The following is a 15,734-nucleotide window of genomic DNA, read 5'->3' as shown; positions in this document are numbered from 1 at the left end:
GACTTATCATTAGGTGCCAAAAAAAACCCAACTGCTTTCTTTCTCTATTTTGTATTTAAGTTGTAGATATGATAATAAAGGAATATGGTGCTGTATGTCACACTCAGAGCAGATATATAGACAGCAAACATTTTTGCGTGCCTTTACATCGGTGGTCATTGTAGAAAGGCCCTTTTTGATAGCTGGTTGTCAGTAGTATAGTGCTTCTTGTACACTGGAGGTCAGTGGAAAAGTGTTCCTTTACATTGGTGCTCACCGTAAAAGTACCTCTTTACACTGGAACTTTGCACTTCACTGAAGTGAAATCTCGAGTCCATACGGTGTTTTTCAATGAGAAACTTTCTGCTAAACTACTGGGCTCGCTCACTGATGAAATTTAATAAAGTTTTGGATCCTTGGATTTCGTGGCGTCTACCCCCTGACTTAGAGAGTCGGTTGCTAGTTCTTTAGTTTTCTGTGTTAATCATGCAATGCAAGTAACAGATCGGTCCTGAACCTCGGTATGCATTTTTTTTCTCTCTTCCTCTACTTCTCTTCTATTCTCTTTTCTCTCCTCTCTGGCTTCTCTGCTCTTTCCTTTTTCATGCTCTACTTTTGCCTTATATTTTTCTTCCTCTCTTCTTTCTACTCCCTTTTTCTTCTATTTCCTGTGAGAGGTATTTTAGTCCTGTCCCCACCCTTGCCCCCCTTTCTTTTTTCTCCCTCTCCTTTTTGTTTGGTGTTTAGTTTTATTTGACTTTAATTGCACCTTAAAAGTATTAAATGCCTTTACTTTGTCTACTGCAATGTCTATGTGCCTGTACCACTGGAAAAAGTACTTTATCCTTAACCCTTTATGATATTGCTTCTCTTGTTTGTTCATTGTTATCTTGTATATTATGCGCAAATAAATAACAATATTGAAAAGAAAAAAGTACCCCCTTACACTGGAAATCAGTGGAGGCAGGGAGATAGGTGGGTGAAAAAAGAGAGAGAAGGTCCATTTTTATTTATTCTTGCCACTAGAATAAACTTATGCGCGTACGATCCCCTACGCACGCAAATTTGGGGCATTTTATTATATTTTTTCAAGTACCTGAATGCTAGTCTAGATGACCAATGTAAACTCCATGGTGTGCATATTGGCTATTATAGGACTGTGTTCAGAGGCATTTAAGATTAAAAAAAAGCGTAGAGATCTAAAATCTGCTACACCGCGCTCATGTGCATGAGCCTTTAGAAATCAACTACATTGGTAGAATATTAATAAGTATCTTTAAAGTGACACTAAACTTAGAAGTTAAACCTTAAAAATGCATTCAGGTCAGTGGCGTCACAAGGGGGGTGCGGCCCGCACCCGGGTGACACCATTGGAGGGGTGACACCAAAATGACTCAGTCATTTTGGTGTCACCCCCCTCAGAAAAGTCGGGCGCTCGGTCATGGACCAAACGCCCGACAGTATCAGGAGAGAGGAGGGGACCAGGCGGCATACCTTATCCCGCCGGGCGACTGTCCCCTCCTCTCTCTGCCGGCGTCCATCACCAAGATGGCCGCCGGCAGGTATCAGAATACTGCCGCGCGTGCGCGTGGTGACGTCACGTGCATGCGCAGTGACGTCTCGGCGGGGTGACACTTGGTTACCGCTCCGGGTGTCACCCAGCCTCGGGACGCCCCTGATTCAGGTACCTTAACGATTACCAAAAATGTATCTTATTTGTGTATCGCTCGGCTGTAGATCCTCAAATCATCTCTGAATTGGTGCTGACACCGTCCTTCCTTCTGGAGGGTGGCTGCTTTTGTTACCCATGGTCCCTGTATGTGTGTTGTAAAGTAGTCGCTACTCCAAGCACACTCCCGTGATGCACTACAACCTCAATGTAAACTAAACATGAGATTGCAGTCCATCATGGGAGTGAGCTTGGAGCGGTGGCTACTTTACAACACACACAGGGATCATGGAGAACAAAAGTAGCCACCCTCCAGAAGGAAGGACAGTATCAGCATGAATTCGGAGATGATTTGAGGATCTACAGCCGAGTAATACACAAATTAGATACATTTTTGTTGATAGTTAAGGAATGTGCATGCATTTTTAAGATTTATCTCCGGAGTCTAGTGTCACTTTAACGATGTGAAAAGCTATGGGAAAATATATTTTAAAAAAATCTGCAGGTAACAATAATAATTCTCTGTATTCATAAATGATTACACATCTTTCTATATGTTTGCTTCGAAAATCACAGCTTACTGTCCCCAGTATAAATAGCTGAGGATGACAACTCTATTCTGGGCCACCCTAACATGTACCCCTTTCACGGTCTCTGAAAAACAAGCCGCGAGGGATTCTGGGAAGTGCAGTCTTCTGCCAGGCCGCTCTAAGCAGAATCTCCCTGCCTGTAACGAAGCCGCGGACTACCTCTCCCAGAACTCCTCAGGGGGAAGATCCCCGTAGGCTGCAATCCAGAGTTGGTTTCCAGGTATCATGATTGATGCCAGGGTGAGAGCTCGCACATAACTGTTAGCGGGGAGCGTCTTGTGTCAGATCACAACTTGAACTTGTAGCCTGCGGGTGACATGGGACCTGGCAAGGAGCTGTGCACGGCGGATAGCGGTCCTGGCAGCGTGCACATGTTGGAGAAATGTAAGCAGCAAGCAAGCGACATCATAGAACAAGAGCAGGCGCATCTGTACGAGCTGAGCCAGGACATATGGAGAGAGCCGGAGCTGGCCTATAAGGAGCACAGCGCCCATCGTGTCCTCACCAGCTTCTTCTCCAGCAGATCATGGCAGGTGCAGCCGCATTACCAGCTGGGCACGGCGTTCCGGGCAGAGTGGAGCTCTGCGCCCGGCACCTGCCTGCATGTGGCTTTCCTGTGCGAGTACGACGCCCTGCCCGAGCTGGGGCACGCCTGCGGGCACAATCTAATCGCTGAAGTGGGGGCAGCCGCAGCGCTGGGGCTCAGGGGGGCTCTGGAGAGTGTGTCACCCATGCCTCAGGTCAAGGTGAGATTTCATCAGCTATGTACGAACCTATGATTCGTGTTTTTGCAGCACAAGTATGCTCGTATGCACTGTGCTAGTCTAGAAATAAACTGGCACAAAGGACCAAGGGTCAAAGTGATACTAAACGCTGGAGCTCAATCTTAAAGATGCATCCAAGTACCTTGACTATTGACAAAAATGTATCCTATGGGGGGAATTGATGAACATGAAGACCTCCAAACTATCACACTTCCTAGAAGAGCTTCAGAATACTTCTCAAAGTGTTGCAAAGATAACTCACTTTCACTTCCTAAAGTCAGATGAGTGCCTTAGGGCTATTCAACTGTCATCCAGGAGGTTCCCAGCAAACTGGCCACAGTTTAGAGGGCAGGACAATAGAGACAGTTCTCCTTATGAAGATAATGGATCCATGAAGAACATGGAAAATAAATCTGTCGCTTATGCACTAGAAATCAGGGATGCGACAGTTTAAAAGACACTGATGGTGCAACAATGATAAATTGCCTCCTATGTGTGTATCACTCAGCTGTGGATGCTCAAATCATCTCTGAATTGGTGCTGGCACTGTCCTTCCTTCTGGAGGGTGACTACTTTTGTTCCCCGGGGTCCCTGTGTGTGTGTAAGGTAGCCTCAGCTTCATGTTCGCTGCCATCATGGACAACAATGTCATATTTAGTTTACTAATTTGTATTGAGATTGTAGTCCATCATGGGAGCGAGTTTGGAGTGGTGACTACTTTACAACATGGTGAACAAAAGTAGCCACCCTCCAGAAGGAAGGACAGTGCAGTATGATTTCAGAGATGATTTGAGGATCTACAGCTGATTCATGTATTGCACATTTGATTTATGTGTCTTTTGCATATCCTTAATAGCTTTGTTTTGCTGTTCCATATTTCCCTCCATCTCTTCAACTCGCTTCAATAAACATGTTAGATCTGTTCTCATACCTTTAAGCTCTTGCTTTATTGATCTTTCCATTGCTTGCAGCATTTGGGCCATGTCTGCTTTAGTAGGCAGATCTTGCGAGTCCTCTCCTGTTTCAACACTTGTCTCCCTCGAGATCAATACAGCTGGGTCTAATTCACATGGCATTCCAGCTGAACCTTGTGTCGGCGAGCTTGAGTGTGAAGGCAGCATATCTGAAGTATCCAGCCGCTGGAACCTTTCATCTAGATTGTGTTTAGGCCGTATCTTCTCCGCTGTAAGATATCTTTTCAGGGATCCAGCTCCCTCGCTTTTAGCTCCATTTTTCTTCTTTTGGCTTTTCTTACTAATCTCTCTAGGGGGTCTGTTTAGGATAGTAACGCTACAGCTCTCTCATGCCGCTCCGTCGGCTTTCTTCTCGGCGTTCCCCTTACTCACGTCTGGTCAGCGTCACGCATGACACCTCCCCCATTCACCCAGTTCAATCAATTTCATTTTGCATACTTTTAAAAGATGCCATGGCTGAAAGAAGTTTGAGAAACCCTGATCTAAAAAAAATTAAATTGGCAAAAAGGAATTCACAGCTGAATCAAGGATTAAAAAGAGCAGATTGTACCAGCCTTTGTGAACCAGGGTTCCTCCTAAAGTTGTTAGGGGTTCCTTAAGCAATGAGCATGTTGATTTCCTGCCCACACTGACTACCAGTGTTAGGGGATGATTTTCCACTGACCACCAATGTAAGGGGGCACCTCTACACTGACCACCAATGTAAGGGCGCACCTCTACTCTGACCACCAATGTAAGGGGGCACTTCTACACTGACCACCAATGTAAGGGGGCACCTCTACACTGACCACCAATGTAAGGGGGCACCTCTACATTGACCACCAATGTAAGGGGGCACCTCTACACTGACCACCAAGCCCAGGAACAACTAAACATAGGAAATAATCATGCGGGACGCATAAAGTTGTTTATACTTACCAGATATCTTCTCTTGTGTTTAAATGCAGGCAACCCGTGTGCATGAGTCACTTTTAGGGCTCATGCACACTAGCTGGCATCTGAACTCATGTTTTTTCAATGTAGTGTCCATGAGGCCTTACACTGATCACCTATGTAAGGGGACAGTATAACACCAATGTATGGGGTTATTTCTACACTGATCACCAATGTAAGGGGTAACTTGTCTGCTGATGACCCATGGGGTAACTTTTACGCTGACCACCAATGTAAGCAGTCAATTCTACATGGACAACCAATGTATGGGGTCACTTCTACACTGGCCACCAATGCAAGGGGGTCACTTCTACACAGACCATCAATGTAAGGGGTCAATACTATGCTGACCACTTGTGTAAGAGGTAACTTTTATACTGACTACTAATGTTAGGAAGTACTTCTACACTGGCCACCAATGTAATAGGACAATTATTCACCGATGTTTGGGCTCACTTCTATACTGACCACTAATTTAAGATGAACATTTTCAACTGACCACCAATGTATGGTGTTACTTCTATGCTGACCATGAAGGTAAGGAGTCACTTCTAGACTGACCACTAATATAATGGGTAACCTCTACATTGAGCACTAAAATATGGAGTCACCTAGAGCTGACCACTAATGTAAGGAGTCACTTCTATGCTGACCACTAATATAAGGAGTCACTTCTATGCTGACCACTGATGTAAGGAGTCACTTCTATGCTGACCACTGATGTAAGGAGTCACTTCTATGCTGACCACTGATGTAAGGAGTCACTTCTATGCTGACCACTGATGTAAGGAGTCACTTCTATGCTGACCACTGATGTAAGGAGTCACTTCTATGCTGACCACTGATGTAAGGAGTCACTTCTATGCTGACCACTGATGGAAGGAGTCACTTCTATGCTGACCACTGATGGAAGGAGTCACTTCTATGCTGGCCACTGATGGAAGGAGTAACTTCTATGCTGACCACTGATGGAAGGAGTAATTTCTATGCTGACCACTGATGTAAGGAGTCACTTCTATGCTGACCACTGATGTAAGGAGTCACTTCTATGCTGACCACTGATGTAAGGAGTCATTTCTATGCTGACCACTGATGTAAGGAGTAATTTTTATGCTGACCACTGATGGAAGGAGTCACTTCTATGCTGACCACTGATGGAAGGAGTCACTTCTATGCTGACCACTAATATTAGGATATACCACAGTTTTTACTGTTTGCGTTTCTTTTCTGTTATAAAAATTGATTTCAAAATTATTACTGATATAATTGTTGCACAGTGAAGACAAGGGGTTTAAAAAATTATCTTCCCATGGTGTCAAATACTCTACATACATCACATTCTTTCATCTCTGATTGAAAACTTTCTACATCTTATAGATCACAGTAATATGCCATGAGTTGCAAGTATAATAATTTTAGCAATAGTTATTTTTGTTACTGAGGCCTGAAAATGACTTTAAGGGCTTATTCACACCAGCCGGAACACTAAAACAGGTCATTTTAGCGTAGGGGCTTGTATATGGGTGGTGAGGGGCGGTGCATTTCATGGTTATACTGCAAGGCACTGTTTACTTTTTAAACGTAATTAAAATGTCTCAAAATCTATCCAAATGGTAACATGAGGTGCTTTACAGCAGTGTGGTGTGAATAGGTAGGGCACAGTGTAAGAGGCTGTGAGTGTTTAGAGCCCATGCAACGCAAAGACTAAAGTCCAAGATAAATAAAACTCACAAGCAGACAAGAGACTTCGGGGCATATTTATAAAGCAGTGAATGTGATTTTAACAAAACATTCACTGGTGGCGAATCAATCGTTGTCATTTAAAATACATATACCAGGAAGATTTACCTGTAGTAAATGGTTGGTGAATGTCATATTCACTGACAAATATACCCCTTTATCCTTAAATGTGCTGTCAATATTTGGGTTGTTATGATCACTGTTGTTGTCTCCCAACACGTCCGCCATGATGTAATGTTGACCATCCTGCTCATGCTGTACTTATTTATATTTCAGGGTTTTCAGGGTCATACTGACGAGACAGACTTAGTTGTCACTACCTTCAGCACATTGTTACTTGTCTATGGTACATGACCTGTATGTCTTGACTGTTTTGGAAAAACCCCCAAAAAACTGTCTAATAAAAGTTTAATCTTTAAAAAAATATATTTTACCACTGTCATGTGCTGGAGTCATTATACTAACAGAAGATTAAACTGTAATAATTAACAATATTTTATACTAGCAGTGCTGATCTCTAGGTCCATATAAAAGACACAAATACATACAACCATGTAATCATTAATACACTGTTAAACTTGTTCCTTAACCATCTCAAGACTGGAGCATTTTTTTTCAGTTGTCACACATGTTAAAATTTTAATTTTTGGAAAGCAAATGACTTCAATCCCCCACCCAACAATTACAGTAATACCTTGGTTCACGAACGCTTCTGTTTGCGAACAATTCGGTTTTGCGAACAGAAAGTTTGGCAACATTTTGTTACCGTTCGCGAACTCCGCATCAGGTGAGGGACACGACCGTGGCCATCTTCCCCACAGTGCACACTTGCTGTGAAGCTTTTTTGTGTGCTTTTTAGCACATACAATATTTGATTCGGTTGTACCGAGGTACCACTGTATATATTTTCTGAAAGCAGAGGCCCTGTAGAATATAAAATTGGTAGCTGCATTTTTATGTCGTACAATATTTGTATAATATTGATATTTGTATGTTTATTAAATCGATATTCTTAGGAACAAAATACACTAAAGTGAATGTAAGTGCACACAAACACAATATACCCAATTTTTTTGAAAATATAAAAGATGGGGTAATGTTGAGTAGATAGCAAACATGTCAAGCCTTAAAATTGTGCACACCCTGCAGTGGTGAAAAACTATGGTAATCAAAATTGTCCATAGGTGATGTTCATCAGTTTACTGCTCATCACTTTAGCGGTAGCGGATTATGACCCTAGAATTATTGCTCTCACCCCAACATTTGCAGCGGCACCTAACATGTGTGCACAATTGCTGCTTTTGTAAACATGCAAGCCATATGCATACATTGCATTCACATGCAGATGGCAGGGGGCAGTGTAGTTGCTATTAAATTTTTTAAAACATTGTATTATTCTTTACTTTTTTAAGCACTTTTTAAATTACTTTTTGTCACTTAACTTTATTGCTACCACAAAGGCGGCTAGCAGGCCCATTTGTGATAGGATTGGCAGGTGGCAGGTTCTTCTTATGGAGACATCAGGAGTCCCTTAGACCACTGTTGTCTCCCCTGCCCCAATACAGACGACCAAGCACAGGATGGTGCTTGATCGTCTGTTTACCTGGCGGACGGAACACATCCACAAGTGTTGCTTTACTTTTCCTATATTCAGTTTTTGAACTGGAGGAAATCAAACACTTTCAAAGTGTGTATAACACCTTTGGGTTCATAATAAACTAGGGATGCACCGATGCCGATACTAGAATCGGTATAGGTGCCAATACTAAGTATTTGGGTGTGTACTCATACTCGCCCAATTGCACCCGATACGGGAACTTCCGGTATCAGGAAGCAGGGTGGCGAGTCATTACATGTGGCCCGGCTTCCTGATTGGCCGGGAAGCCAGCTCCATGCTCCATCGTTACCAGGGAGCACACCCACATGAAAAATATGCAGTGTACTTGCAGTGTTTACCCTCCTGCCATGATAGTGCTAGGTGTGTGTGTGTGCTCCAACATCACTGCTGCTCAAACAGTCTCCACAACTCTGTCATGAAAGAGTTATGGAGGCTGCTGTCGAGGCTTCCTGAAAATAATAGATGCCCGGCTGTGCCTGACTTTGGTATGTCTCCAATACTGTCCTAGAACAAGCATGCTATAGATAAATGAGTGCCAGATCTATGCATCTCTATACATATTCCGAGTCAACGACCTCAGCTTTATTGGAGCTTCATTGAAGTCAAAGTTTCAGGGAACTAAAATTCTCAAAGGACAGTTCAGCAATGCCAGCCTCTATTAATCTCTAAACACAGTGTACCTTTAACCCTTTCACTGCCAGCGGCTTAAGGCATATGTCGCTGGCAGCGGAACCCTCTAAGCAGACTCCCAGCTGCTCTCTGCTCAGATGCTTCGAACTCTACTGCCCCTTCTGTGGGCCCAGGAATGGCATCACGGGTGTTGGTGGGTAGAGGGGAGAGAGACTAGCGAACATCCATTAGCCGATTTCCTTCCCTGTGAATGGAGCCGAAGCCATGCTGATTGCATCACTTCCGGTTTCTCATCTGTCATTGGCTGACTAGAGAAGCCAGGTAAGAAGCTATTCAAGTGCGATCTGCGCTCAGTTACATAGTAAGATAGTCAGGTTGAAAAAGACACAAGTCCATCAAGTTCAACCTATAGAGATAAAAAGAAGAAAAGCCCAAACAGAATGCTATGCCCACAGTTACCCCTGTTGATCCAGAGGAAGGCAAAAAAACCCTATAAAGCATGGTTCAATTTGCTCATTTGCCAAATAGATGCCCAATCACACAGTGCATTCAGATCTTGAATATTTTCTTTGCAGTGGAGAGCTGATACTGGGGTCTAATAGACCCCTAATATCACCTTAAAGAGTACTTGTCACCCCCTAATATGTCCCCCCCCCCCCCCTATGTGATAGCAATAAACTAAGACAAAAGTTTAAAAAAATAAATAAAGTCAAATAAATTTTAAAATGCAAAAAAATGGGCACCAAAATTAACTTTTGTTGTTTTTACTTAAATTTTGGGTTTAATAAGGAGTTGCCGTAATATCATGCAGCATAACATTTTGCATTTGCCACCATTTTATTCAACAGGGTCTGTGCTTTCAGGAAATATATAACTCTCAGGGGTTTTAAGTAATTTTCAAGCCTACAATGTAAATTATAACGTGTTAAAAAATGCCTTGACACTGAAAGGGTTAAAGGATAACTGACTAAAGGTGAAGTTATGCTATGAATATATAACTAGCATCCTAGATGAATCTGTAATGTCACATATATGAAAACCAAATGTTCTTCACCTTTCTTTTCCTAGATTACAGTATTGGGAACACCAGCGGAGGAAGAAGGTGGAGGTAAAATTGACCTCATAAAGGCTGGAGCCTTTGAAGATATAGACATAGTTTTCATGGCACACCCTGCCCAGGATGATGCAGCCTATCTGCCTGATGTTGCCGTACATGAGTGAGTAAAGCAAAAATAGCAAGAGGTCTTTATTCATGTATGAGTGATTTCAAAGTGCATGATTATATTGATCAGTCTTTTGGGGAAATATTAAGAAGAATTGTGATCATTCATGGTGGTATTCCAAAGTATACTACAAATGATACTAGCCCTGATGTAGCTAATTTTTTGGACGATTGCATTTTCCTTCAATCTTCCTTCTTTCTTTAGATGGATGATGTATGCAGAAACACATCCAGCAATCTTTAGGGCTTGTTCACACCAAGCGCGTTCCAGGAGCAGAGCAGTTACAGACTGGTTCAAAACTGCGTCCGATGTATTCCAATGGTATTTTGGGCTCTAGTTCACACCGCAGCGTTCAGTTCCAGAGCATGTAAAAAAACTGCTGCTCTGGAATGCTCTGGAACGCATGCAAACACCCTGGAACGCACTAAAAGCCCATTTTAAACTAAAACAAAAAACGGCCGGAACGCATCAAAAACGCGGCAAAAAATGCAGTATAACACACTGCACTGCGTGTGCAGAAACTCATGCAGATATGGTCTGCATTTGGTGTGAACAAGCGCTTATAAAAACATGAGCATTTCAACTGTCTGCAGCTTTTCATATTGGCATTTTTGAACTGGAGCAAAGGAAACACTTTTCTGAATCATTTCCTTTGAATGAGGTCATCTTATTTCTGGTGCATGGAATTTATTCTCAGAAAAGATTATCAACAGATTTTCAAAGCTGGCTAAACCGGGGACGGGTCGCTGATCAGTTTCCAGAAGATATATAAATCTGCCTGTCCATATGATAATCTCCATGCTAGCACTATGACCTTTCTTCTAAACTCAGAGGTTTTAAAAAAAAAATCTAAACCCAGGAACAAAAATTAAATTTATTGCAACTTATTAGCGCCCTCATTAGTTTTCTTCTTTAAGACTAAAAACATTTTCAGAAAATACCTGTTGATCTTTCCAGAAATGCATTGTCCTTCACTTCCTGTGAGCTGACTTGAAAGCAAAAACAATGTTATCTCCCTTTTGTAAACTTCAAATCCCCCCACCAACCATGTAATGGTGATGAAGAGAGACATATTTGGAGTCCAGCCTGGTTGACAACTACTCCATAGATACCATGGCGTGAGTGAGCGTAGTCACCCACTGAAAGGAATTATTATTTGCAGGTTTACCAGGTGAAAATAAAGGGGGAAAAATCCTCATGGTGAACTGAAATATATTATGTTTTGGGTTTTTAGGTTTATGTATACTCTTAGGGGTTAATTTATAAACAATTTGCAGGGCCATTCGCCCTATCAATATCTGTGAACGTTAGACTTGTGCTAATATATGCACAGATGAACATTCTTTAGTTTTTTTCCTTTACAAGTATAATAAAATTTGAATGTTCTGCTTGTAATATCAAATTGTGGCCACTAGATGGTGCAAAAGGAGCATTTGAAATAAGTATTTTTGTATGCTCCTCAGCTTCATCTAGTTGCCTTAATTCAATATTACAAGCAGAATATTTGCATTAAATTACAATTGTAAAGAAAAAAAACAAAAGAACTTTTGTTTGTTCATATATTTGCACGGGAAAAATGGCCCTGTGATTTGTTTATAAATCTCTTCCCAACCCTTTGTTTTAGAAATGTATAAATATTTCCCTAAAAATATGAAGCAAGCAGCACCCTGTGAAACATTACTATTACTAGTCCAGTGGGTGGCAAGTCCAGTCTTTGTTCTCTTGAAGAGAGGTATGGCCTCAGCTACACTTCTCATAGTGTTAGACAGCTGGTCCCCGCTTTGTGGTGTGGTTCTACTACATAACAAAAGTATCAGATACTAGTGGTGACTGTAGCAAGAGCACAAAGATTGGACTTACTGCTCACTGCAATGGTAAATATTTTTCATTTACAGGGTGCTGCGTGTTTAAAGGTTTAGTACACCTTTCTGCACATTTTCCAAACAAAAAACCCTATGGTTTCCATCCTCCCCAGCATGTTGCAAAGCACTGTTCAGATGTTAAAAAATGTGCCCCTTTCCCATGGCATACCTGTAAGGTCCTGCAAGGCTTGTCTAGGTGATTGACTCCCCTCCGTCCTGGCTAAACGGCAGGATGGGTCAGACATTAGAAGTGTGACCCCAATGGCCACTGTCGGCTCTTTAAAATCGCGTGTGCTCTTTCTCCGCCTACCTTAGCTGCTGCTGTAAGAGGGAAAGAGTGCCGATCGCGCTTGGATGCAGTTTAAAAGAGCCAAGAGTGGCACACTTCTAATGTCCAGCCCGTCCTCCCTGCCAGGGAGGAGGGGGTCAATCACCTAGAGGTTTTTGCACACAAGCCAGCAGGACCTGCAGGTGTGCAATGGAAAAGGGACAGCTTTTTAAACATCTGAAGAGTACTTTGCAATGTGTTGGGGATGATGGAAAGCATGAGGGATTTTTGGGAGAAAGGTAAACCAACCCTTTAATTTTTAAAATGTAGGGGCAAGGTTGCTTTAGCACATGTGGAACATTATGTCATAGGAAACAGGATTTTTAGGTAGGTGAGCACATGAATTACATGTATGAAGTTATAACATATGACCTCAGCATTCCGCAGCTTCACAGTTTTGTTTTCTTATGTTTATTTTTGCCATTTCAATGTCTGTACTGCTCAGCTTAAAGCAAAAAAAAGGGAGAAAAAAAGAGAAATAATTGCTAAGCGCTGGCTTTTATTTCCTAGTGTGACTGTGAAATATTATGGAAAAGCTTCTCATGCTGCTGCATACCCATGGGAAGGAATTAATGCTTTAGATGCTGCTGTTCTTGCATACAACAATCTGTCTGTGTTAAGACAGCAAATGAAACCAACCTGGAGAGTTCACGGTGAGAACTTGTTTAAGAGATATGTTCTAATTTGTTTTCACTGTACAGAAAATGGGCACTGCATATTATACATTTATAAAATGCTAACACAAATTGTACATTTCTTTACTCTATTAATACAAATGATACCCAGACTAAAGCTGGCCATACATTAGTACAGGGGTAGTCAAACTGCTTCCCTCCAGCTGTGATGAAACTACAAGTCCCATTAGGCATTGCAAGACTCTGACAGGCAAGACCTACCGAGGCAAATGCATGATAGTATTTGTAGTTTCCCCACAGCTGGAGGGCCTCAGTTTGGCTACACCTGCATTAGTAGATTTCCGAAAGATCTTTCTTTACCACCGGATAATGCCATCAGAGACTTGATGAATGCCGATTGAAATTTCGTTTGATTTCAACATTCGATTTTGGAATGAATGGAGTTTCCTGTGCGAAAACCACATTCACTGTTAGAATTCCGTTCGCTCGAGAAAAATTTTCAATCCTGCTCCTTTGAGTTTTTTCGTCACTATGGTCGAAATCGATCGGTGAGTTAGACCGTCAAATAATAGAAAGTCGAAAGAAAGATCTTTCATACGAAAGTTCATTTGGAAATTTTCTAGTGCATGGCCAGCTATAGGCTTTGGGAGGACACGGATCTTTTCATGCAGCAATCTTGCACCAAGTGAGGGGAATTCATAAAAACTGGAGCAGACAAAATCTGGAGAAGTTGCCCATGGCAACCAATCAGCTTCTCTGTTTTATTTACAAAGCTTAACTTTGCAAACTGAAGAGAGAAGCCGATTGGTTGCTATGAAAGAAGTGTCTGCTCCAGTTTTCACAAATTCCCCCCGGTGTGAGCAGTCATATTGATTGCCTTGAAGCAATTAGTGTTGTGAGAGATTTGAGCGGTTTGGGATTATTTGTCTAACATTTATTAGCCTTTATTAATGTAAGCAGTAATGGGGAGATCACTTTGCACTGAATAGTGAATATAAATCAGGGTAAATTGATCATCCTTTAAGAATAGGTAAAGTCTTATTTAAAGGCCAACTTCAGAAAAAAAATGTATAACCCCTTGCAATCGGGCTATCCCACTCACTGCAAGGGTTAACTACTCCTTTTCATCTAGGGACTAAAATAAAAAAAGTTATACTCACCCGATCCTTGGCTTCTCTCTGTCGTCTCTCCGCTGCAGCGGTCTAAGGACCCTTGAGCCATCACGTTCAATAAACAGGGCATAGGACATGAGGAGACCGAGGGACATATCATCACTGCAGCAAAGGAAGAGAGAGGCTGAAGGGAGCACTGTGACAGCTGACTGGCCACCGAGGTTCGGGTGCATATAACTTTTTTTATTTTAGTCCCTAGACGAAAACGAGCAACTAACTCTTGCAGTGCAGGGGTAGTAATCTGCAAGGGTTCAAATTGGTAGGGATTTATGTTGCCCAAGTCTAGTTCTCTAACACAAGTTGTGATGCTGCAGGTACTGCTTTAGCTATGTTGCCAAATTTAAGTGGATTGCTTTTTGTATAACTCAGTATTCCAATTTTTTAACTAATACAAAATGACATCCTGACATGTGGCTTCAACATGTGACTCTTTCTTCTTTCAGGAATAATAAAACATGGTGGCGTAAAACCTAACATAATTCCATCATACACTGAGCTAGAATTTTACTTGCGTGCACCATCACGCAAAGAACTTGCTGATTTAAAAGAAAAGGCCAGTGCTTGTTTTAAAGCTGCAGCTGCTTCGACTGGATGTAAGGTAAGTATGGGAGCATATCCTTGATATGGTAACAGAGAAATATGCTCTAAGATCATTCATTTCATTTTAAACACTTGTGGACCAGGATTTATTAGATATGTCCTGCTGGAATTTATTTTTTTAAGTTTCTAGTGCATACCTACTACATCCCAATGTGTTCCTACCCAGTGCACTCCCCTGCACATATTTGTTGGGACCTGATGTAAGTTTGAATGCCAAGGTCCTCATACATCTACAATTGCTGCTGCCATTGGCTTCTGCTTCAGTGATCACTATAAGAATTTGCTGCAGTGATTATTGATAGAGATAATGTAACTATTTCATTAGTTGTCTTATATGCAGACGACAAGCTCTTCCTGTAAAAGAGCATGTCAAAGTTTTCATTATTTTGTAGTGTTGTGTTAAAAAAGAATACACAATATATCATAAAAAAATATTTAATTTCTGACATTTCAATGCTTTATGTCAGAATGGTAATTTTACGTTATGATAAGACCAATTGAAGAAAATGTCACCATATGTTCCTGACAATTCTGAACCCATGGTGGATATGTGGACTAGACAACTGAGACATTTTACATGTTTTCTGGTCCTGCAACATCTTTTAACTATTCTGGGAAGACGCCAGTCATATCTCTCAAAATGTCACAGATTTTTCAACTCCTCTTGACCTGGTCTTCTTACTTTTTTACCATAACACCATACACAGAAAAACCTAAAAAAGTTTAATCCTCCCACACCTGATTAACGCTTGCCAAGACGCCATCCCCTTACCCTTCAGACACCTCACACTAGTCACCCCCCAAATATTCATGCAGTGGGTTGCACAAATCATACGTCAGACTGTCTTCATAGCTACACCCAGATAACTCGAAAAATTAGACACTTTTTGAAGGTTATTGAGTGCTCTTTATTGCCATGTGTTTATATCAATGATAAATCATTCTCAAAGCAATGTTTGCCTTAATTTCTATCAATAAAGAAAAAAAATCTTTCCATTTTTTCTGTAAATAAGAGTA

At 41.6% G+C, this 15,734-nt stretch overlaps 1 protein-coding gene across 1 annotated transcript in view; it reads left to right on the top strand.

Annotated features, from left to right (window-relative positions):
* The first annotated feature begins 2,603 nt into the window (after positions 1 to 2,603).
* The window catches only part of PM20D2 (peptidase M20 domain containing 2), a 20,407-nt gene continuing 7,276 nt past the window's right edge, over positions 2,604 to 15,734 (top strand). The window contains exons 1-4 of the mRNA XM_018554344.1: positions 2,604 to 2,984; positions 9,966 to 10,114; positions 12,821 to 12,963; positions 14,561 to 14,715. Coding sequence (XP_018409846.1) covers positions 2,610 to 2,984; positions 9,966 to 10,114; positions 12,821 to 12,963; positions 14,561 to 14,715 — 822 coding nt within the window. The 5' untranslated portion in view covers positions 2,604 to 2,609. The remainder of the gene's footprint in view (positions 2,985 to 9,965; positions 10,115 to 12,820; positions 12,964 to 14,560; positions 14,716 to 15,734) is intronic.

Source organism: Nanorana parkeri, unplaced genomic scaffold (genome assembly GCF_000935625.1).
Source record: "Nanorana parkeri isolate BGI_ZX_2015 unplaced genomic scaffold, ASM93562v1 scaffold154, whole genome shotgun sequence".
Classification (NCBI taxonomy): domain Eukaryota; kingdom Metazoa; phylum Chordata; class Amphibia; order Anura; family Dicroglossidae; genus Nanorana; species Nanorana parkeri.
The sequence above is the reverse complement of the archived record's forward strand: the minus strand, read 5'-3'. Positions and strand labels throughout refer to the sequence as shown.